The sequence below is a fragment of the Leptonychotes weddellii genome, chromosome 16 (genome assembly GCF_054177405.1).
Source record: "Leptonychotes weddellii isolate Sample4059 chromosome 16, ASM5417740v2, whole genome shotgun sequence".
Taxonomy (NCBI): Eukaryota; Metazoa; Chordata; class Mammalia; order Carnivora; family Phocidae; genus Leptonychotes; species Leptonychotes weddellii.
In genome coordinates this window covers 3,183,491-3,205,529 of record NC_138384.1, presented here as the reverse complement: position 1 = coordinate 3,205,529, position 22,039 = coordinate 3,183,491, and the positions used below count along the sequence as shown (strand labels likewise).

The window sequence follows — 22,039 nt, the reverse complement described above, 5'->3', positions numbered from 1 at the left end:
CATAATTAAGTTCTGCCCACTCACATGGCCTAGCAAGCTGTCTGCTATTTATCTGCTTTGGAAATCACCTTCACTGTGTGCCATTTTATTAAGACAAATACAAAGCCAGGCTGGCTCAATCCGTGGAGCTGGTGACTTTTTTAAGTAATCTCCCCACCCAACCTGGGTCTTGAACTCATGACCCCGAGATCAAGAGTCCGATAGTCTATCAACTGAGCCAGCCAGGCACCCTGGAGGGAGCTACTCTTGATCTTGGGATCCTGAGTTCAAGCCCTTCGTGGAGTGTGGAGATTACTTGAAGAAAAAAAAAAAGGAAAGAAAGAAAAGATCCCTCTGGATGCTGTGTGACAGAGGGCAAGTGACTACTTTGAACCTCAGTCTCCTCATCTGCAAACGAGGTAGGAATGAGAAGGAGCCTGGGGTGTGTGGGGAGGGGGAGAAGCTGCAGGCCACCTGGTCTCTCCTAAAATAGAAGCTCCCTCAGGCATCTGCAGAGCATGTCTGCCAGTTTGTCTGGGTTTTGACTGATAGGGGAATGTTTTCTTGACTGGCAAATATTTGTGCTCCAGAGTTGGCGAGGCTTCCCTCCCTGCTTTTCATAGCCTGGAAAAGAGCAAAGGAAAAGAGCTGGTGGGAAAGCCCAGGTTCAGAGAGGCCACGCAGGGCGGGATGAGTAGGAGAACTAGCTAAGCCGAGGGTCTACATCACCTGAGTGTCCTTGTCCCTGACTATAGGGTGGGGGCAGTGCTGCTGCTTACCTCTTCGGGCTGTTGAGAGAGCCAGACAAGCGGGTATGGTGTCCAGTGTTGCACACTGCAACAGGACAGCGCCTCGGAGTGGCAAACATGAGCAAACATCAGAGGCACCTGGAGGCTTGTTAAATGTCTTTCCCTTCCCAGAGGTATGATTCACAACAGCTGAAAGGTGGAAGCCACTCAAATGTCCATCAACTGAGGGATGGATAAACAAAATGCGGTCTCTACATACTGTGGAATGTTATTCCACCACAAACAGGAACGAAGCACTGTTTCGTGCTACAGCGTGGATGAACCTGGAAAACACGATGCTACGTGAAAAGAAGCCAGTCACAAAAGACCACATATTATGAGTCCACTTATATGAACAATCTAGAAACTAGATTAGATGTAGAGACAGAAACTAGATTCGTGGTTGCCAGGGCTGGGGGAGAGGGAAAGGAGAGTGGCTGTTCATGGGTACTGGGTGTCTTTTAGGGGTGATGGAAATGTGTGGTGGTGTTTGCAGAGCTCTATAAATATACTAAAAAACACTGAGCTGTAGACTTTAAAAGGGTGAATTTGTGAAGTATTCCCCAATAAAGCTGTTATTTAAAACGCCCTCCCCTAAGCTCCAGATTTAGACTTTCTGAGTGACCACACACATGTAACTGGCTCCCAGGAGGTTTTTATAATTGGGAAAATTGGGAATTGAAGGGATTGGCCCCAATCCGGTCCAGCTGTGAGCCACACTTAAGATCCAGAGAAGACTTCCAAATGCCTATCCTCATGCCTGGTCTCTGAAAGTCGGGGAGACAGTGCACAGTTGAGAGGAACACGAAAGGCATGGGACCAGCCCGGAGGGGCGTGGTGGAGGTGGGCTGTTGCGTCAGACCAGGTGGTCAGAACCCTCACACCGCTATCCCCTGTTGTAAGAAATGCCTCCCCTAGAAGACGGGAATGACCCATGTCGTGGTGTATAAAGAGCTGGAGATGATGTAAATGGGGATGACGGGACAACCTTACTGTGCCGAAGAATTCCAAACGATGTACATACTCACTCTCAAGAGGGTGACCCAAGGGCACTTGGCTGGCTCAGTCAGAGGCACGTGCGACTCTTGATCTTGGGGTCGTGAGTTTGAGCCCCATGTTGGGGGTAGAGTTTACTTAAAAAAAATAGTGACTCAGGGGGCACCTGGGTGGCTCAGTCAGTGAAGCTTATGCCTTCGGCTCAGGTCATGATCCCAGGGTCCTGAGATGGATCCCCGTGTCGGGCTCCCTGCTCAGCGGGGAGTCTGCTTCTCCCCCCTCCCCTACTCGTGCATGCAGGCGCGCACTCTCTCACATAAATAAATAAAATCTTTTAAAAAAAATAGTATACCAAGAAACAACAGGCGTCGGCGAAGATGTGGAGAAAGGGGTACCTTCTTACACCGTTGGTGGGAATGCAAACTGGTGCAGCCACTCTGTGGAAAACAGTGTGGAGGTTCCTTAAAAAGTTAGAGAGGCACCTAGCTGTCTCAGTCAGTTGAATCTCTGACTCTTGGTTTCTGCTCAGGTCATGATCTCAGGGTTGCGGGGATCAAGCCCCATGAAGTGAAAGGCTCCGTGCTCAGCAGGGAGTCTGCCTAAGATTCTCTCACCCTTGGGGGCGCCTGGGTGGCTCAGTCATTAAGCGTCTGCTTTCGGCTCAGGTCATGGTCCCAGGGTCCTGGGATCGAGCCCCGCACTGGGCTTCCTACTCTGCGGGGAGCCTGCTTCTCCCTCACCCACTCCCCCTGCTTGTGTTCCCTCTCTCGCTGTGTCTCTCTCTGTCAAATAAATAAGTAAAATCTTTAAAAAAAATAAAATAAATAAAGTCCTTTTTAAAAAATTAAAAATAGAGAGGTGCCTGGCTGGCTCATTCGGGAGAGCGTGTGACTCTTGATCTTGGGGTTGTGAGCTCAAGCCCTGTGCTGGGTGTAGAGATTACTTAAATAAATTAATTAATTAAAAAAATTTTACAATAGAACTATCATATGATCCAGTAATTACATTACTATTTACACAAAGAATACAAAAACACTAATTTGAAGGGATAGGTTTATAGCAGCATTATCTTCAATAGCCAAGCTATGGAAGCAGACCAAGTGTCCATCAGACTGATGAATGGGTAAAGAGGTGGTGTATATACACAATGGAATACTACTCAGCCATAAAAAGAATGAAATCTTGCCATTTGCAACGACATGGATGGAGCTAGAGAGTATAATGCTAAGTGAAATAAGTCAGTCAGAGAAAAACAAATGATATATGATTTCACTCATATGTGGAATTTAAACAAAACAAAGGAGTAAAGGGAAAAAGAGAGACAAACCAAGAAATAGATTCTTAACTCTAGAGAGGGGAGGCGGGTGGGGGAATGGGTTAAATAGGTGATGGGGGTTATGGGGTGCACTTGTCCGGAGGAGCACCGGGTGATGTATGGAAGTGTTGAATCACTATGTTGTACACGTGAAACTAATACTACACTGTATGTTAACTAACTAAGAAAAGAGTCTTGCACCATAGGGCGCCTGGGTGGCTCGGTTGGGCACCTGCCTTCAGCTCGGGTCATGATCCCAGGGTCCTGGGATGGAGCCCCCTGTCAGGCTCCCTGCTCAGCGGGAAGTCTGCTTCTCCCTCTCCCTCTGCCATTCTCCTTGTGCTCTCTGGCTCTCTCTATAGCTCTGTCAAATAGATAGATAGTTAGCTAGCTAGCTAACTAGATAGATAAAATCTTTAAAAAAAAAATAAGAGTCTTGCACCTAAAAAAATAATAGTGTATCAAAATTGGTTCATTAATTTTGACAAATAGACCAGAGCAAAGTAAGATTAAGGGCAGGGGAAACTGGGCGGGCACTCTATGGGAACCCTCTGTACTGTTTTTGCAACTATTCTGTAAATTCTTTTTTTTTTTTTTACGATTTTATTTGGGAGAGAGAGCGGGCACGCACAAGTTGGGGGGGAGGGGCAGAGGTACAGGGACAAGCCAACTCGGCGATGACGGGGGCCCGATGTGGGGTTCCATCCCAGCTCCCCGAGATCATGACCTGAGCTGAAGTCAGATGCATAACTGACTGACCCACCCAAGCGCCCCAAATCCAAAGCTATTCCAAAAAAAAAAAAAAAGCCTTGTTAAAAAAAATCTTGGGGTGCCTGGCTGGCTCGGTTGGTGGAAGATGTGACTCTTGATCTCAGGGTCATGAGTTCGAGCCCCACTTTGGGTGTATGATTACTTAAAAAAAATCTCTCCTCCAGTTTCCCCCAGGCACCTAAACATTCCTGCAGTTGAACCTACTGCCCCCTTTAGGACAGTCTGTGCTCGGATACCTTTGGTCATAGTAGAATTTAGGCGGGCAGAAAGGCACCTTGGACTTCAGACCTTTCTGCAATGACAAAAGTGTCTTATCACCATCCCGTCCAGTCGGGTGGCCACTTAACCCCGTGTGGACCAGTATTTGCAGCATCAGCCACCTCCTCGAGCCTTGGGTCCTCTGAAGCGTCAGGCAGGCCTGTACCTGGCATTGGGCCTGCCGCCCGCCAACACATCCGGGCAGGTGGGTCTTGGGCTGAGCACGTTTGGGCCGGACCTGTGATCCATCTGCGCAGGGCATGTTCATTCAAACCTTGATCAGTTCACCTCGAAGTCTGAATCCCAGCCACGTGGGAGCCATTTCCTCATGGTGAGGGGACCAGCAGCCGAGCACCATGATGAGCGGCCCAATGGAGGAGGTGGGGGACAGGCTGCAGGGCAGCTTGCCCTGCTTGTGCTTGGGAATCACCTGCCCAAGGCCAGGCCACACCTGGACTGAAGGAACCACAACTTCTGGGGCAAGGCTGAGGGCCACTGATCCGATAAACCGAGTCCAGCCTGGCTCCTGCAGCCTGAGGGGGAGAAGGTAGAGGAAGCCGAGACTGGCAGCTGGTGTCACCCATCTAAGGAGGGGGCTAGAATTATAGTCAGGGCAGCAAAAGAGAAATGCAGAATGGAGATCACCCCCCTCTGGTGCCTCTTCCTTCCCTTGCCTCCACCAGAACCCATCGTGGCTTCTCACAGAGCAGTGTCCTGATGATAGGGAAGGATCACTCTCCTACTGGGGCCCCCATCCCACGGTGCTCCCGGAGCCTGAGAGCCATAGTTCCTACCGTGACTTGGGGGGCTGTGTCCCCTCCAAGGTCTCCAGGGCGGGGGTGATAACACGACCTTCTGGCCCGCAGCCACTGCGGCCCATTGGGCCCACCTGCTCCAGCGGTTACCTGTTCGGAACCTCACCACCTCCTGCGGCCCCGTGAGGCTTGGGAAGGCTGACACGGTGGCGGCTTCTGCACTTAGCTGTAGTGGCCTCTCTCGAGAGGGCCCGCGGCGAGGAGCCGTTCTCCCTGCAGAGCGCGGAGAGGCGAGCGGGGGTCAGCTCGCCAGGGGCTGCTCGGTGAGCCGCTTCCAAGGACATGAACAGGATCCTGAGCTCAACGGGAGGCCTTCTGAAGGATGCGGGTCAGGTTGGGGAGTGACAAGAGTGGATTCACGTTCTAGGACGAGAACTCTGGTGGCCACGGGCGGCGTGGGGTGTGGTCTAGCCGCGAGGCTCGCCTGGAGGCTGCGAGCAGAAGTGCAGGTGAGCCTTGGCCACGGCCTGGCCTCGGGCAGCCCCAGGGCACCCCGGAGTAGGGACTGTGTGAAAGCAGAGCCCATTAAAGCCCAGCAGCCCCCAGGTGGCCAAGGGAGCTCCCCATCCACCTGTGGCTCCAGGCGGCCACCCCTCCTGGGGGCCCGCGCGACCCTCCCCGCAGCTCACAGGCCTCCAGGGTTGGGCGGGGGAGCCGGCGAGAGAACCGCCGAGCAGGGCGGGCGCTCTCAAATGGCTCTGACACGGTGTGAATACACTCTTGTGTCTTTTTGCCATCTGCTGCTGTCATTAAAACATTACATTTCCATCTGTTTTCACACTTCTCTCCCCTCCCAGCCACCCCTCCTGGAGGCACACAGCACGAATCCCTAGTCGTGGGCCGGAACGTTCCCGCGCCTCCTGGAACCTGGGAGCTTCTCTGGGACACGCCGGGATTAGGGCGAACGGGCCTTCTCGGGGGTCAGAGCTGTTGACGTCCATCTAGTTCCTCGTCGCCAGTGACCCCAGGCTCTGCGTCACACCCCGCCGACACACACTTTTGGGGGGGGAGCCACTCACAAAGCGTTATTGTTGGTTTTAATCGGTGTGCACGACTTTGGCATTAAGAGTAAATGAAAAATAAAGTACAGACATTAGTATCCATTTCCCCCAGGACGTATTTAAGGAAGAACAGACTGAAGAAGTAAGAGTTAGGGAGCCATGCTTTGGGCTCACGTAAGTCATCATTCCAGACCAGCCCTGAAGAGGCACCCACCCCACCCACCCCCTCCTATGTAAGCACCCCCCCACCTTTCATTGACAAAGGACTTCAGCTGCCGCCTCCATTCTGACCGCAAACTTTTTTAAAGTTTTTATTTTTATTTATTTATTTTTGAAGATTTTATTTATTTATTTGATAGAGCGAGAGAGAACAGTAGAGAGAGAGGGAGAAGCAGGTTCCCTGCCAAGCAGGGAGCCCGATGCGGGGCTCGATCCCAGGACCCTGGGATCATGACCTGAGCCGAAGGCAGACGCTTAACCATCGGAGCCACCCAGGCGCCCCTTAAGTTTTTATTTTGAAGTAATCTCTACACTGAACGTGGGGCCTGAACTCGTAACCCCAGGATCAAGAGTCGCTGCTCCACCCACTGAGTCAGCCAGGCGCCCCTGACCTCAAACTTGCTAGTTTGGGTTCTCCTTTCCAGCTAGTCCTTCGGCTCAGGTGGAAGACCCTGAGGGCAAAGCATCCCAGAAGCTACCCCCTCGAGCGATACGGACCGCCCTGAGCCTGCGAGATCTCTCGTGATTGACCCAAGACAGGGATGCATTTGACCTTCACTGCCTACCTACACGCACCCACCCACCTTTGCCCCACGTTTTCCTTAGATAAGCTGGAAGTATTTTTGGCACTTTGGAGACAGACTTCGAGCTGCTAGTCCACTGTCTTCCCAGTGCTGGCTTCACTGAAATAAATTCCTTTCTTGTTTCCCTATCACTTTGGATTTTGTCAGCAGCGAGTGGCCAAACCAGGTCTGCTCGTGAACCCCAGAACCAGGTGCTCTTGCATCCCTGTGCCCCGGGCTACATCATGAAGGGCCAAGTCCACACAAAACTGAACAACTTCACAAGTTTGCGACCGCACAGGTGGGCCTGGTGGGTCTTCTCCAACACAGCTGTGCTAACGTCAGCATTATCGCTAACGTTCTGGAGGACTCTTTGGATCCTATGCCACATGTTATTCTAGGTTCTGTGTGTTCGCTCATTTAATCTTCCCGAAAACCTAGTTATCATCCCCACTTGAAGATCAAGGAAACTGAGGCTCGGGGAGGCAAAGTAACTTGCTCAAGTTCCCCCACTGATAAATAGAGCATTGGGACAGAATGGATTTAGGCTAGGAAGCAGGAATCCACAATCGCAGACTCCACCCCAGACTTCCCAAAACTTAATCTGCACTTGAACCAGATTGCTACTGGGAGCACCTTCAAGTGCGAGAAGCATTAGTGTAGTCCAGAACATTCCTCAGCATTGTCTCACCACCACCACAAAGAGCACAGCATGGGTGGGGTGGGGGGAGGGGTGGTGGTGTGGGTCAGGGGGTTATCTGCTAACCCATCCAAAGGGGGTGACCTGGTACTGCCAGCTGGCCTTGAGAGCCCCCAGCCCCCCTGCTTCTGCTCCCAAAAAAGCCCCAGGTGCTTGCTCTGGAATGCTGCTGTTACAGACATGCGGGCTCCCCTAGCACCCACTGCAGGTAAGGTCCCCACTCTCACCACCCACCCCATGTTCGTACCTTCACTGTCAGTAATCCTCAGGTCCCTCGGGGCATTGTCTCCATCCTCCAGATGAAAATGGAGGCCCAGAGGGGTTGGTGACCTGCCTGATCAGAATGACTCCCGTGGATCAACTGTTTGATCCCTGCCAGGCACCATGGAGGTGGTACATAGACTATTTTACTTAATCCTCAGATGCTCCCCATCTTATCTTCACTTTCTAGGCTAAAAAAAGGTCCAGAGAGGTCAAGTGACTTTCCAAAGTGACACATTACAACATGGGTCTTGCTGACACCAAAGCCCTTGCTCGTACCCACTCCCCCCATTCTTTCTGACAGCTCCTATGTGGGATGCTAGAGCTGCAGTGGGGTGCCCTGCTCCCTACTTGCATGCCCTCCCCGGGCAGGAGTGTGCACTGAGCAAGCCCTTTCCACCTCGCCCCTCCCTTGTGGGGAGAGAGAGCTCGCTTGAAGGCAGAGGCTTAGGGTGCTGGGCAGTGTCATGGCCTTTGCTGCAGGTTGGGGGTGCAGATGTCACCAGGAAAGGTCTCTCTCCCCGTACTCAGCAGGCACCCTCCTAAGGATGCTGGCCTCACCAGGGATGGAGGCTCCAGCTACAAGAGGCACCAAGCCAGGGACTAGTACGGACACCCTGCGCGCCATGAGAGCGAGGGAACTCACTCTGACCCTGCAAGAAAGCCATATCCAGCATCCTGGGACTGCGCCGCCTCTGACCGACCCGCTCCTGCCTGGGCTCCAGCTCACAGCCCTCTTGCTGTTGCCATGGGCACTAAAAGCCTGGGATGAAGCCGGGATTAGCCACAGCAGGTTGCTGAGTGGGCTGGAGGCCTCTGAGCTGTGCCGGGGGAGATGCGGGGACTCCTCCCACGCCCTGGCATGTAGACCGAGCCAGTCTTTAGGGCTCGTGCCCAGCGCCAGCGCTCTGGCCCAGCATTCCCCCTGGTGCCCAGAGTCGGGGACTGGGGCCCCAAGCCATGAGCAGGAGCTGAGAATACACTCGCGTGGCCTGGCTTGGGCTCCGTGCTCCCGCCATCCTCCATGACAGCACACTGGGGCAGTGGCTGGCCACAGCTGGAGGGAACACACAGAGCTGATTTGAACCCAGCCCCTCACGGCCATTCAGTAGAGCCATGGCCCACCTACCTAAAGACCATGGAGTGAGACACTGAAGATCCGCTATCTTAAGCTAGTGAGTTTGGGGAGCACGTGCGTCTTCGTGTCTTTGGGTTGCTAGAAATGTATTTCTCACATTTCTGGAGGTTGGGAAGTCCAAGATCAAGGCACCAGTAGATTCGCTGTCTGGGGAGGGCCTGCTTCCTGGTTCACAGTTGGCCATGACCTCACATGGTGGCATCTCTCTGAGGTCTCTCTTGTAAGGTCACCAATCCGTTCCTGAGGGCTCCAGCTGCATGACCTAGAGGCCCCCCTCCTTACTCCCTCACACTGGGGATTAGGTCTCAACATGCAGATGTGGGGGGTGGGTACACATTCAGCCTAGAGCTGGGGTTGTTTGTACACAGCAATATCACAGCGAAAAAGAAAGCTGACTAATGCGTGACCTCTAAGAGTTTCCTCCAAGAGTATCCTAGGTGTTAGAGGTGCTCAGAATTGCCTGGCACCCCTCCAGCTGCATGAGCGTGAAATAACAGCTTGTGCACCTGTTGTGTGTGAGCTCTGGGAACATGCTGGGAAGTGCGACTTATTTTCTTTTTTTTAAATTTTATTTAGACCGTGCGGGGGGGGGGGGGGGAGGGGCAGGGGGACAGGGAGAGGGAGGACCCCCCAGAGAGATCGGGACTTTGCCCTGGGCTCCTGGTAGGTGACCTGGAGGCTCTAGGAATGTCCTGCCTGATAAGACTATCTTTGTTTACCTGGAGCCTCGGTCACGCAGAACAGTCTGACGGTGTGATTTACAGAGGGGCTGGAGACTGAGGTCACCATGTGGGCGGCCAGCCATGTCTATGTGGCCAACCCCCCAGGGAAAACCACGGACACCCCGGCGTCTCAGTGCGCTCCCCTGGTTGGCGGTACCCGGAGCGTGCGTCATCGTGGAGGCTGGAGAATCAAATGCTGCCCGCAGGACTTCCCCGTGTGCTCTCTCCTGGGCCCCACCCTTGTCATCTCTGCCCTTTGAGGATTGCAATCTGCATTCTTTCGCTGTAAGAAACCATAAACACAGCACAGCCAGAGTGGCTTTTCTGAGTTCTGAGTCCCTCTAGGGAATTCCTGAACCCGAGAGTGGTCTTGGGGTCCTCCCCCGCCCCCAACTGCACTGCTCCCTCCCTCCCTGTGTGCTCCTGGATCGCCTTCCAAATAAACTCTTGCCCCACAAAGCCTTTGCTCAGGCTCTGCTGCTTCAGGAAACTGACAACACAGTGGGAACCACAGGGCCTCTGATAGAAGCCAGACAAAGGTGCCACCATCAGAACAGTCTAGGAGGGGAACGGGGACACCAAGGGTTTGATGTTCTCGAAAAACACCAAACCCAGAACCACTGCCTCCCATCCTAGACACATATCATGACGAGGATCCCACAGCTGGTGAGGACGGAGCTGGGACTCGGGCCCACGTGACTTCAGAGTCCGTGCCTTGGGCCTTGCTCAGGCTTCCCTGGCAGTGTGTGAATGGGGGGGGGAGGGGGGCCCACAACCATCCGAAGGCCCCGCCCCCACACCGGCCAGCCCTGCCCCTCCCTCTGTAGGAAGCGATTCTCTTCACCTCTGTACCTGCGTGCGCTCCATCGTCTCTGCCCAGCCCAAGAAGCAGGGTTCACTGTTTGTTACAGATGACCTTTATTTATAATGCAAAAAAGGAATTATAAATCACTTTGTGGACTGTTTTGATATCTGTAAAACAACTTGTAAAAAACGGAGCCACTCCTCTGCAAGTTCTTGCGTGTGTTGACTTCATGCACACCCGACTGTGTGGCCCAGGGCTCAGGGAGGGTACGTTTGTCCAGGAGAAAGCCTCTCCCTCCACCCCGGTGGCCGTCACCATGACCGTGTGGGCGTGAGAGGTCTGGTCAGCTCAGCGGGGCCCGGGAAACTTGGCTCTGCATGCAGGCAGGGCCGGCTGATTCCTTGCTCTTCTTGCCACATTGCAGCTGGTCAGGTGCCGGATTCTTTCGTTTTCCCATCCAGGGTCCGGCGTGCTCAGCGCATCTGTCCCGGGCAGCCACGCCCCCAGGGACATGTGGGGTTGGGGGCCCCTGGAGCAGGACAGTCTCCGACCTGTGCCTCCTCCTCAGGCTTCGGGGTCTATTTCTCCATCCTCTGGGCACGACCCTGTCTCATCCAGCCAGACTAGGAGGAAGACGAGGAGTCAGCATCTGGGTGGGCACCCACCACATCCAGGCTCCCTTTCCCCCAGAGCTCCAAGGCCAGAGCCTCTGGGCTCCCTGCTTTGTACAACCACCCCGAACTTCCCCCCACATACAGGCGGGTAAGGCTGTTGACAGGGGACCGGGTGACACTGGGTCTCGTGGGTCTTCCCCACGCACCCTCCGCCCACACCCAATGCAGAGCTTGCCTGGGGTCCTGGCTGAGGTTCCTCGGATTGTACCCCTGGGCCCCACCCTTGGCTCAGCATCTTCTGGGAGGTGCCTTCAAGGCCGGGACTGGACGGGAGGTCAGGACCTCCATGACCCTGTCTTAGAGATGGGAAGTTGAGGCCCAGAGCGGGGGAGACCTGCTCCAAGCCAGCCAGGGGGGCCCAACCCCTCATTGCCTGGGGAGGCCCAGGTCTCTGATCATCACTCGGAGCCAGCAACACTGGAAGAAGTGCTACCCAGGTCTGGAGTTCTCCTCCTGCCCTAAATACCACTGGTGAGAATATGAACAACACCGCCTCTGTGCAGGGCATGAAGTCAGACCCTGTCCTTGTCACCGGATCCTCCCCAACCTCTCTGAGGCACCATTTTACAGATGGGGAAATCAAGGCTCAGGGAGGTAGCCCCTCTTGCTCAGTGTCACAAGGTGCTAAGTCACAGAGCAGGGATGTGAATTCAGGGTTCTCTGACCCAGTGGTCCGTGCCTTTTATCCTATGCCTCCGTTCTCTGAAAGGGGAAAAGCAGAGGCACGGGGTCCGGGCGGGTAGGACAGGACGGTACACCTGTTCAGGCCCTCTGTGCTGATCCACCCCTGCAGCTGCTTACACTTAAAGGGGCCTCTCTGGGGTTTCGGAATTCCTCTGCGAGCCAGGGACTCTGACCCTGTAAAGTGACCCTGAGCCTGCCCACATTCACATTGGCCCCGAGGCAGGGATGGGGGTTATAACCCCATTCTACAGATGGGGACACCAAGGCTGGCAGGGCAGGGAGCCTAATGGTAGAGCGAAGGGCCTGAGCCTCTGCTGCCTGCACTGAGCTCTCTGGTTGGACACAGAGCAAGAGCCCAGCTCTTCTCCCACCTTGCTGTGTGCCCTTGGGTGAGTCACCGTCCCTCTCTGGACCTCAGGTCTCCCATCTGTAAACTAGAGATAAGGGTGGTTTTCACAGCCCTCAGGGTTGGCAGGAGAATAAACATTGTGAGAAGACTTCAGCCCAGTGCCTGGCACTTGGGAGGGTGATAAAGGAAGGTGACCCAGGGTGAGTCATTACTGAGAATGGCCCAGCACCTGTCCCCGCATAGGGCCCGGCCCAGAGGGGGTCCAGTGGGTTCCTCCCGATCACCCGGCCTGGTGGGCAAGCTCAGCACTTCTGGAAAAGTCTACCCAGCCCCCCCACATCAAGCCTGGTCAGCCTGTGCTCCCAGCAAGAGCCAGGCAGGACTGATGTCCTGACGGCTGGTTGGCTGACTGATGTGAGCCACTGGGGGGGCGCCTAGCCTCGGGGCCACAGGGCAGGCTCCAGATCACACGGCTGGGTCTGAATCCCAACCCTGCCACTTACCAGCTCTATGGTGAGCATCTCACCCTCTCTGACCCTCAGTTTGCCCATCCGTAAAACGGGGATGAAAACAGGACCTAGCCCAGAGTCACCCTGAGGACTCAATGAGAAACTGCTTACTGCTAACATCAGTATTTTTTATTACTATTATTCACAACGGCAGCCTCAGCACCTCGCACAGGTATGGCCCCCTAACTCTCTTTGATGAACAAATGAACAAGCCGTCCCACCGGCTCCAACAGTGTCCACGGTGCCCACAGGTTAGGGCACGGGTCTGCACCTCTCTCTGGAAACAAGTCTGTCTCCTCCCCACTCCCTTAAGTGAGCAGCATCTAGGAGGGCCGGAGAGCAGCTGGGCCCAGACGTGGTGTGTTTCCAAGGCTGTCCTGTCCAGCGGAACTGCTGTGGCCGGCAAGACGGAGCACTAGTCCCCAGCTGGCAGGGGAAGGCACATCCATCCATTACCTCGCTGGGCCTGCCCAGCCCCATCCATCACGCGCCCCGGCTGCCGGCAGGGGCTGTCTAGCTAATTACTTAATAGGGCCACATCTTGCTGAGGCTGGTGCGTGCGAGGGGCCCTGGGTGGAGCGTACGCAGATCCCAGCATAAATTTTTAACAAACCCCGGCAGGTGGGGACGTGAGCTCAGACCCACGGCACAAAGGGGGGCCCCCCGGGAGCTGTCCCCAGCCAGGCCCCCCAGACAGCTTGGCAGCGGTGGCGGGCACCTCACCTGTCTGCCTGGAGTCCCGTGGCAGCATCATGCCCGTGGGGGTCGGGGGGGTGATGATGATGTTGGGCACGTCCAGGTGCTTGTCGCTCAGGACGGGGGCCTCGTCATGGCTACCGCCACACATTTTAAAGCCTGAGAGGGCAGGCCGTGGGACACACAGGTACACACACACACACGACAGGGAGACAAGCATCAGTGGCCGCCTGGAACTGCCCGCCGTGGGCTGCCTGCCGGCCTCCCTCCCTCCCCGCCGCTCCACTTTGCACACACGGGGAGGGACCCCCCACTGGATGGCCTGTCCAAGCTTGCATCGTTTGGGGAGGGCACTGAGTTGTCCCCGCTTTGTCCACTGACGTGGCCCCAGCGCCCAGAGCAGTGTCTGACACGCAGCGGGCGCCCAGAACAAGGCTCTAAATGGACGCGAGCCGCGCAGCTCGAACGGGAACGCGGCCCGACCGACGCGGAGCCCTGCCTGCCAATATCTCTCCCCCACGTCACCGTCCGAAAGGGTGTCTGTGACATGGGGCTCGTTTCTCCCTGACACATTGGACTGGATTCCCCAGCGGAGCTGCCTGAGCCTGGCATTTGCTTTGGGCAGAGACGTTAGGTTACAAATTAGGTGTCTTTCATCGACAGGGGGCTGGTCAGGTTTTCTGTTTCTTCCTGTGTCAGTTTGGGTAAGCTGGGCTTTCCCAGCCATCTGTCCATTTCTTCCATGGCCGTGAATTTGTGGTCCTGCAGGCTGCTGCTAATGAGGTTCAGGTGACCCGGCCACGCCTGGGTACAGACCTCCAGCTGACAGAAAAGCACCCCCAAGTCATCCACATCACACGCCTTGCTCCATGCTTCCCCTCTGAGTCAGTGGAACCACGATGCGCTAGAAACCAGAGTGTGAGCCACAATTCCTCCCTTTCCTGCTCCACCCTCCAACCCCCGAGACAAACTAACCAATCACAAGCCCGCAGGTGCCATCCCTCAGCATCTTTGCAGTCCTTCTCTCTCCTTCCCCATGCCCCTAACCAGTCTCTGGGCCAGAAACTGCGAACCTGATCATACCACATACCTGCGGGACCCTCACTAACTCTTGACAACCAGCTATGAGCAGTAGCTCCCAAAGTGTGTTCCCTAGAACATTGGCCTCCTGAGACTCCCTCAGGAAGGGGGTCCCACAATCACATGAGTTTGGGAATACCACATATTTGAATGTTGACTGGATCCCATCTAATCTATCTTTCTCGTGGAGATTCTCTTGCATGTTAGAGAGAATTAAAGGCTCTGAGAAGTCCTGCAGTAGGGAAGCAGCTTGCATTGAGCTCAACCCTGGGCTTCCTGAACTTAAGTAACCTTGGGGTCTGTTTTTGAAAGAATGCCTATTAACATCTCACGGAACGATGAGTTGTGAAATACATTTTGGGAAATGTTGATCATAAATTATAGCCAGCCTTCACAATCTGGCCTGAACTACCCTGCCACTTGCCCACACTCCCCAAACTGCTCACAGTTCCCCAAAAGCCTGGGCTCCCAATGCCTTTGGGCCTTTGCACATGCTACTCTCTCTGCCTGGAATGTTCTTTCTTCCTTTGCAGGGCAATGGGCTCCTGCTTACCCTTCAAAGCCCAGCAAAATAGGCTCTTCTTTGGGGAAGATGTCCCAGCACATGCGATCCCTCCCTCCTTTGTCCATCTACATTGATTCATTCATCAATCTTCTTCCAGCACTGATCACACTGTACTGAAACATTCGTTCTTAATTCTGTCTCCCTTTACTGTGAGCGTCTGGAGGACGGCTAGTGTCTCATTCATCTGTCTCCCTTGGGCCCACAGTGCCTGGGAGAGAGCAAGTGGAGTGCTTTAAACTGGAAATGACCTTCAGGCGCTGCCGAACTGCGTGTAAAAATCCTTGTCTCTAGACCCCACACCACCTTGTTTTTCACCCTTGTTTTTCATGACATTTGCTCAGGTATCTGGGTCCCTAGTCAACAGCAGGAGCTGGGGAATGGGGTGATTGTTATTCCCGCTGCTCCTCATGGCCCCTGGGGGGGGCGGGTCAGTGGTTCTCAAGCATGTCCCCAAGAGGTGGAGTCTGATTCACCTCCCCTTCTGTGTGGATGGACTTAGCATGGATTCTTGCACACGGCATATGACGGAAGACATGGTGTGGGACTTCCAAGACAAGGTCACAAAGGACTGCAACTTCTTCCTTGCCCTCTCACTCTGGGGGAAGCCAGCCACCATGCTGTGGGGACAAGCAAGCAGCCAGGGGTGTGTGGTGAGGGACTGAGACTTCCTGCCAACAGCCCTGTGAGGGAGCCACCAGGAGAGGGAGTCCTCCAGCCCAGTCAAGCCTTTGGATGACACTGCAGCCCTTGCTGACCGCTTAAATGTAACCCCACAAGAGACCCTGAGCCAGGAGCTCCCAGCAAAGTCGTTCCTGAATTCCCAAGCCACAGACACAGAGATAATACATGTTAAAGCCACTGGGTTTGAGGGTAATTTGTCATACAGAATTGGAAGCTGATGTGGTCCCCATAGCTCGCCCTGACCACAGGAGGAGGAAGGATGGCGGGTGCGCAGTGGGAATGCACAGTACCCACTGTGCTGTGGGAAAAATCACAGGGGGCTTCTCAGGGTGACCTCTGGCCACCTAAGGGGTGCCCCTCTGATGGGCAGTTCATGCCTGGACTGTCAAAGACAGACTGTTCGAATCCACAAAAGCACGAACATCAGGTGACCTAAAGCAATGGAATCAGGCCAATTTCTTGGCCCATCTGCAGCTTGACCTGGGCCGTGTGCTTAGAAAAGCTGCCAGCAACGGACACAGTGGTGAGCACGCTGGCCCTAAATCAGGCCAACTGCTCGCTGTTCGTGCCACCCTGGGCAGGTCACGTCTCCTCTCTGGGCCTCTGCGTGGGAAAGAGGTCTGGCCTCTGTGCTCGGCTTCTGGGAGGCCACCTCTAAGCCCCTGGGCTGCCATGCCTGGCAGGAGAGGCTTTGTTTGCCTGGGGGCCCTGGTCACTTTGGAGAGTCCAGCCACACGGACTCTGGGTGACACCCAAAGGGACTGGAGACAGATCTGCCTCATGGGCAATCAACCGTGCCTTTGTAATGGAGTGCCAATGTACTTGTGTCCTTGGGTTGCTATGACAAAGAACCACAGACTGTGGGGCTCCAACAACAGAACCTTACTCTCCCCCAGTCTGGAAGCCAGAAGTCGAGAGCTCCGTGCCGCCAGGGCTGGCTCCTTCTGAGGCCGCGAGGGAGACCGTGCCCCATGCCTCTCCCCCGGCTCTCTGTGGTTTGCGGGCAATGTTTGGTGTCCTCTAGCTTACGGACACATCACCCCGATTTCTGCCTTCGTCTTCACACAGCTTCTCCCTGTGTGTGAGTCTCTGTTTGAATGTTCCCTTTTCATGGGGACACCAGTCATATTGGATCACAGATTATAATCCATAATAATCCATACCGGATTATTACCCTACTCCAGGATGTCCTCTTCTTAACTAATTACATCTGCAACAGCAACCCCATTTCCAAATAAGGTCATGTGCTAGGGTCCTGGGGGCTAGGACTTCAATATATGAATTTTGGGGGGCACAATTCAGCCCAGAACACCCAGTAAAAACTCTGAACACTAAGGCTCGGGTGATCTTCCCTCGTTGGCACCATTGTGTGTGTGTGTGTGTGTGTGTGTGTGTATCACATGTTTATACCAAGAGTGTAATGCATGTGGGAGCTCTGTCTGGAACTTTCCTGGACTCCGCCCCACACACTCCGTCGGCTCAGCTGGTTGGAATCTGTGTCCCTTCCCAGTAATAAATCATCACCACGAGCACGAGAGCCTCCAGTGCGTTCTGTGTGTCTTTCTAGGAAATCATCGAACCCCTGAGCCTGCAGCTGCTGTCAGGAGTGAGGCTGTTCTCTGGACTGTGTTCCCTCTGACTTCCTGTTTTCACTGACAAAACTGGGTGGCCGGACCCACGTCTGTGGGCTGGGAAGAGGATGACACAGTGCCTGGCAGACGGCCTGCTCCCTCCCGGTGAACACAGCAGACTTCCAGCCCTGAAGCCCAATCCTCTTTCCTCCCTGGGGTGGTTTCCACCCCCACCCCCACCCCCAGAATCGGCCAGGCCAGTTAGTTCTGTGGGAAGAGGCCAGGTCTCCTCATCAGACTCCGAGCCCCTCAGGAGCACCCACCGAGGCCGCCGCCAACTTGATTGAGAGCAGTACAACCCAGAACGTAATGCAAAGGAAGCCGCTCGGAGGAGGCCATCCTGTTACCCCCTGTAATGGCTGACATCTACGGATTATTTGCTGCATGCCGTTCACGGTGCTGAGAGCCTAATGGGTGCTTTCTCCTTCGGTCTTCACTGCTCCCCGCTGAGGTGCGAAGTGTAACCAGCCCCATCTCATGAATGTGGAGACTGAGGACCAGAAGGAGAAAGCACTTGCACTCAGTTGAACAGCTGGTGTGGGGTGGAGGCCTGGATCGGAACCCAAGCCCAACCTGTCTGACTCTGCAAGCTGGTGCTTCTCGTAACCACAATTCTATATGATGGAGCTGGCAAACTTTCTGAAAGGGCTGGGCGGGAAGTATTTTTTACTCTGGGGCTCTGCAGTCTTCTGCTGCAACGGCTCCACTTTGCCATTGTCACAGGAAAGCTGCCACTGACGACAGGCAAATGAATGAGTGCCTGCGTTTCAATAAAACTTTATTATTTCTTTCTTTATATTTAAAGTAGGTTCCAGGGACCAACGCGGGGCTTGAACTCACAACCCCAAGATCATGACCCGAGCTGATACCAAGGGTCCCATGCTGAAACCGACGGAGCCACCCAGGCGCCCCCCAATAAAACTTTATTGACAAAAACGGGCGGTGGGCCGTATTTGGCCCAAGGGCTGCGGGGCGCCAGTCCCGAGGCCCTGTAACCTCCAGAAGTCAGGGAGTGTGGATCTGAAAGCTGCCTGAGGAACAGAAACTCAAAAGCCTGAGGCTGCTTAATGCCAAAGACAAGAACAAAATTTGAGCCCCGCCTGCTGTTCTAAGTGACAGTACCTCACCTCGGATGGGTGTTGGGCTCGAGGAAATGAATGAATTCACATAAAGCCCTTGCCCAGCAAGCCAGGGGCCTAGAGAGTGCTCAATCCCCGTTAGCTTTCTCTATAATCATCCATAAAGAGCATCTCATGGAGTGCTGGCAACAAAAGGAAGCTCTGATTATTGTTATCTGTTAACAGGAGGGAGCCTCCCTGCTCCCTCTGCAAGGCCCCTTCCTCCACGAATATTCCCAAGTTCTAAAATAAAATGCTAATAGGGAAGAGCCACACTTCTCCCGGGGCCCCACATTTGCATTTTAACAGGTTCTGGGAGCTTGGCGACAAAGCCCACGTTCTTAATCAGGAAGCATCAGGTCACTCAGTGGGCCCTGGAGAGATGCTCAAGGCAGAGAGGAGGGAGGGGAGGGGAGGAGGGAGAAAAGGAGGAGGGCGGGACTCCAGCACTTCTCAAATCCTCCCCGGGGGCTGCCCATCTTCGAGCAGAGGTGGCTGAGCAAGAGGGAAAAAGCTCTCAGGAGATAAAGCCTACTTTGGGGATTAAAGACAAATGCCAACCCTGCCCCAGACAAGGAGCTCATTTGTGCTAAAGCCAGAATTGTTACTTGTTAATTACGTGCCTGCCTCAGGCCATTAAAAGCCCATTTCCTGAAGAGGTGGGCTTGTCTGGGATTCCAGGGGGCCAGGCCCCAAGGAGCAGGGGGTGGGGAGCAGACCCCAGCGCCCCAGAAATATTGAAAGATTTCGGGGTGCAATAGGGAGCCTGTGCGGGAGGATTTCCAGCGGGTGGAGGTCACCTGACCTTGACTGGGCCCCTGCTCTGGGGCACACACTGTTCTTGGTCCTGGATTTGGAGCAGGCCAGACTGCCAAAACCCTGGCCTCCAGGAGCCGGCCTTCTCTGCGGGTGAAATGGGGAGACGCTGGGCTGCGAGGCCAGACTTCCTCTGAAACCTGGTTCTGCCCTTTTCCCAGCTCGAGGGGAGTGGTTTTCCATCTTGGCTGCTCACTGGAAATCACGTGGGAAGTTTGAAAAATACCGATGGGGACCCCACCCCCAGAGAGCCCGATTTCACTGCTCTACTCAGGCCGCCAGGAATTTTTTTTTTTAAGTAAGTTCCAGGCCCAGCATGGAGCCCAGCATGGGACTTAAACTCACGGCCCTGAGATCAAGACCTGAGCTGAGATCAAGGGTCGATGCTTAACCAACTGAGCCACCCAGGTGCCCCTGGGGCTGCCAGGATTTTTAAAAGCACCCAGGTGAGTCTAACAGCCAGGGCAGGGAACCCACAAGCTAGGGTGACTGTGTGAGCACAGGGCCCCACTCTGAGCTTGTTTTCTGGCTGTAAAAGGGGTTACACCGGTCTTGTAGGCATGAAGTACCTGGCATGGGCCGTGGGGCTACCCAGTGCGGGAGACGTGGCCAAGCGTGAGCTCGCTGGCTGGCTGGCACCTGGGGGAGACCGGGGTTGGGGACCAGGCCGCTTCCTCACACCACCCCTTGGGGTGCATACTGGGCCCACGGCTGTTCTGCAGGCGAGAAAACCAAGGCTCAGAGAAAGAAGGTGCCAGGAGGGCCCGCGGAGGCCCGGTGGCTCCCACCTGAGCTCCCGCCCTGCCCCTTCTGGCATCAGCCACCCCTTCTCATCCTTCAGAAGCCCCGAGCCAGGCCTGTGCTCTTCTCAGAATGCCCCAGTTCCCTGCACAGCTCTCAGCAGCCCCCAGGCCACTCCCAGGCCGCAGCCTACACCTGCTGCCCTCGGCAGGCTTCATGGCTCAAGGGTGCCCTCTGCTGCTTCTTTTGAAAATGGCACTCGGACCGGCACCCAGCTTGGAGACTCCGCCTGGGCCCAAGTCCCTGGGACTGTGTCCACTCTTCCCAAAGGTACCGTCGCCCACACAGTGACTCTGTTGCACTCACTATGTAGTGGAGGCCAGAACGTACACCTGGGCTTCAATACACCTGGTAATGACTCTTTGGGCCTTGTTTCCTCACCGGCAAAATGAAGGTAAATAATCGCCCCCACCTCCAGGGGGCGCTGAGAGGGATTAAGACCCACACTGAAGTCCACACTCCAGCCAAGGAGGGTGCAAACGCTATGGGCATTTTGCAGGTGAGAAATCCACAGTCGGCCATGCGGAGCACGCTCAGTAAACCTAAGTGGTGATTAATAGCACAAGATTCTGATCCCAGCACTTATTCATTGATTCAGCCAATACTGAGCACCTACTGGGTGCCACCCAGAGGTTGTTACTCCTAGCCCCCTGAGCACACGTCAGGGAACTGGTCCCACCCTCGGTGTGGGACAGCTGGAGTGGGGGCGGCTCCCCCAAAATATCCCTGGTTCCAACTTAACCCTCGGAGACACGTTTTCCTTATTGGATTGGACCAGCCCCGGGCTCCGGGGGCTCCGGACCCTGACTCTCAGTTCTGCCGGCTGGCTGGCTGGGACCCCGCCTCACTTGGCCCCGGCCTTCCCCCGCCACGCTCCCTTCCCTTAAGGCACGGAGCCGGGCCCAGGGGAGGTGCTCAGTCGGCAGGCAGTTAGTGAGCACCCCCTACGTGCTAGGCGTCATTCCTGAGAAAAGAGTCTCAGCATGTTTCTCTGCTCCTCCCCCCATACTGTGCCTTCCTCCACCCTCCAGGCCCCAGTGTGCAAAGTGAGGCCCCAAAGATTTCTGCGTCAGCTGGAAAAAACCCGAGAGGGCCTGCCAAGCCGCAGTCCGGAGGGCCCACGTTGCTGAGGTCGGGGGGGGGGGCGCTGTGTGAGCTCCTTGAAGGGAGTCATCACGTGGTCCTCCCAGCGAGGCTGACAGTGGGAGAAGCCCATTTTCCAGATGGACGCACTGAGGCACAGAGGAGTCAGGCCGTGCCCAGGGACCTGGGGGACCTGACACAGAAGCTGCCTTCCCAGGGCCAGGAGGCAAACACTTTCCAGAGCCTGGGTCAGTAGTAAGAAGCAGATGATGGGAAGGAGCAGCAGGACTGGGTCAGAAGGGGGGAGTCAGAAAAGGCTTCCCAGAGGGGCCAATCGGAGGGCGGCAGGAGAAGCGGACGGAAGGAGAGGGCACTTGGGTCAGCTGCAGCAGGCACAAAGGCCCTGGGGCAGGAACCGGGTGCTCCGGGGCCAGCACTAATTCCTCAGAGATGACCGGATGTTGGAATTAGTGTAGGTCTTTCAAAAAACAAGCGGACAAATGCCTCCAAGGGTTTCAGATGCACTTAATCTTTTTTTTTTTTTATTCCAATTAAGCAGAAAGCCTTGCATTATTATGGATGAGGCCAGGGCAGTGAGGGCGGTTTTACCTTTTCGAGGCAGCCCCGGCCCAGTGGAGCCCGCCGTGGATGTTTTAAATCTCTTTTTAATTAAGGAAAAAGCCCCAGCTTGCGTCAGGGATGAGCTGCTGGAGTGAGAGCCCGGGAGGGGGAGCCGGAGAGAGGGTGGGGCGCGGTGAGGTGGGGCGAAGGCGCCCCCCTCCCTGCCACCTGCAGGCTGCCTGCCTGCCCGCGCCCAGCGCCAGGGCGGACTCCGGTGGCCTCCTGGCCCCGGCTCTGGACCCCAGCCTCTCTGGGAGGCTTCATGGGTCTCGGCCAGGGGGGTGAGGGTGCAGTGCGAACCCAAGTCAAAGAAAGGCGTAGCATCTGGCAGCGGCCCTGCCTGTGGGAGTCCCTGCTGTGAGCAGCTCACGGTTCCACCGCGGCCCATGCCTTGTGGTGG

General features: G+C 55.3%; 2 protein-coding genes across 2 annotated transcripts in view; one reads left to right on the top strand and one right to left on the bottom strand.

Moving 5' to 3' along the window:
* Nucleotides 1-22,039, top strand: part of COX4I1 (cytochrome c oxidase subunit 4I1) — a 400,433-nt gene that overhangs the window by 305,511 nt on the left and 72,883 nt on the right. The window lies entirely within an intron of this gene.
* Nucleotides 10,428-22,039, bottom strand: part of CLMB (calcimembrin) — a 31,161-nt gene continuing 19,549 nt past the window's right edge. The window contains exons 3-4 of the mRNA XM_081806283.1: nt 13,271-13,402; nt 10,428-10,954 (exon numbers count right to left, since the gene is read on the bottom strand). Coding sequence (XP_081662409.1) covers nt 10,896-10,954; nt 13,271-13,402 — 191 coding nt within the window. The 3' untranslated portion in view covers nt 10,428-10,895. The remainder of the gene's footprint in view (nt 10,955-13,270; nt 13,403-22,039) is intronic.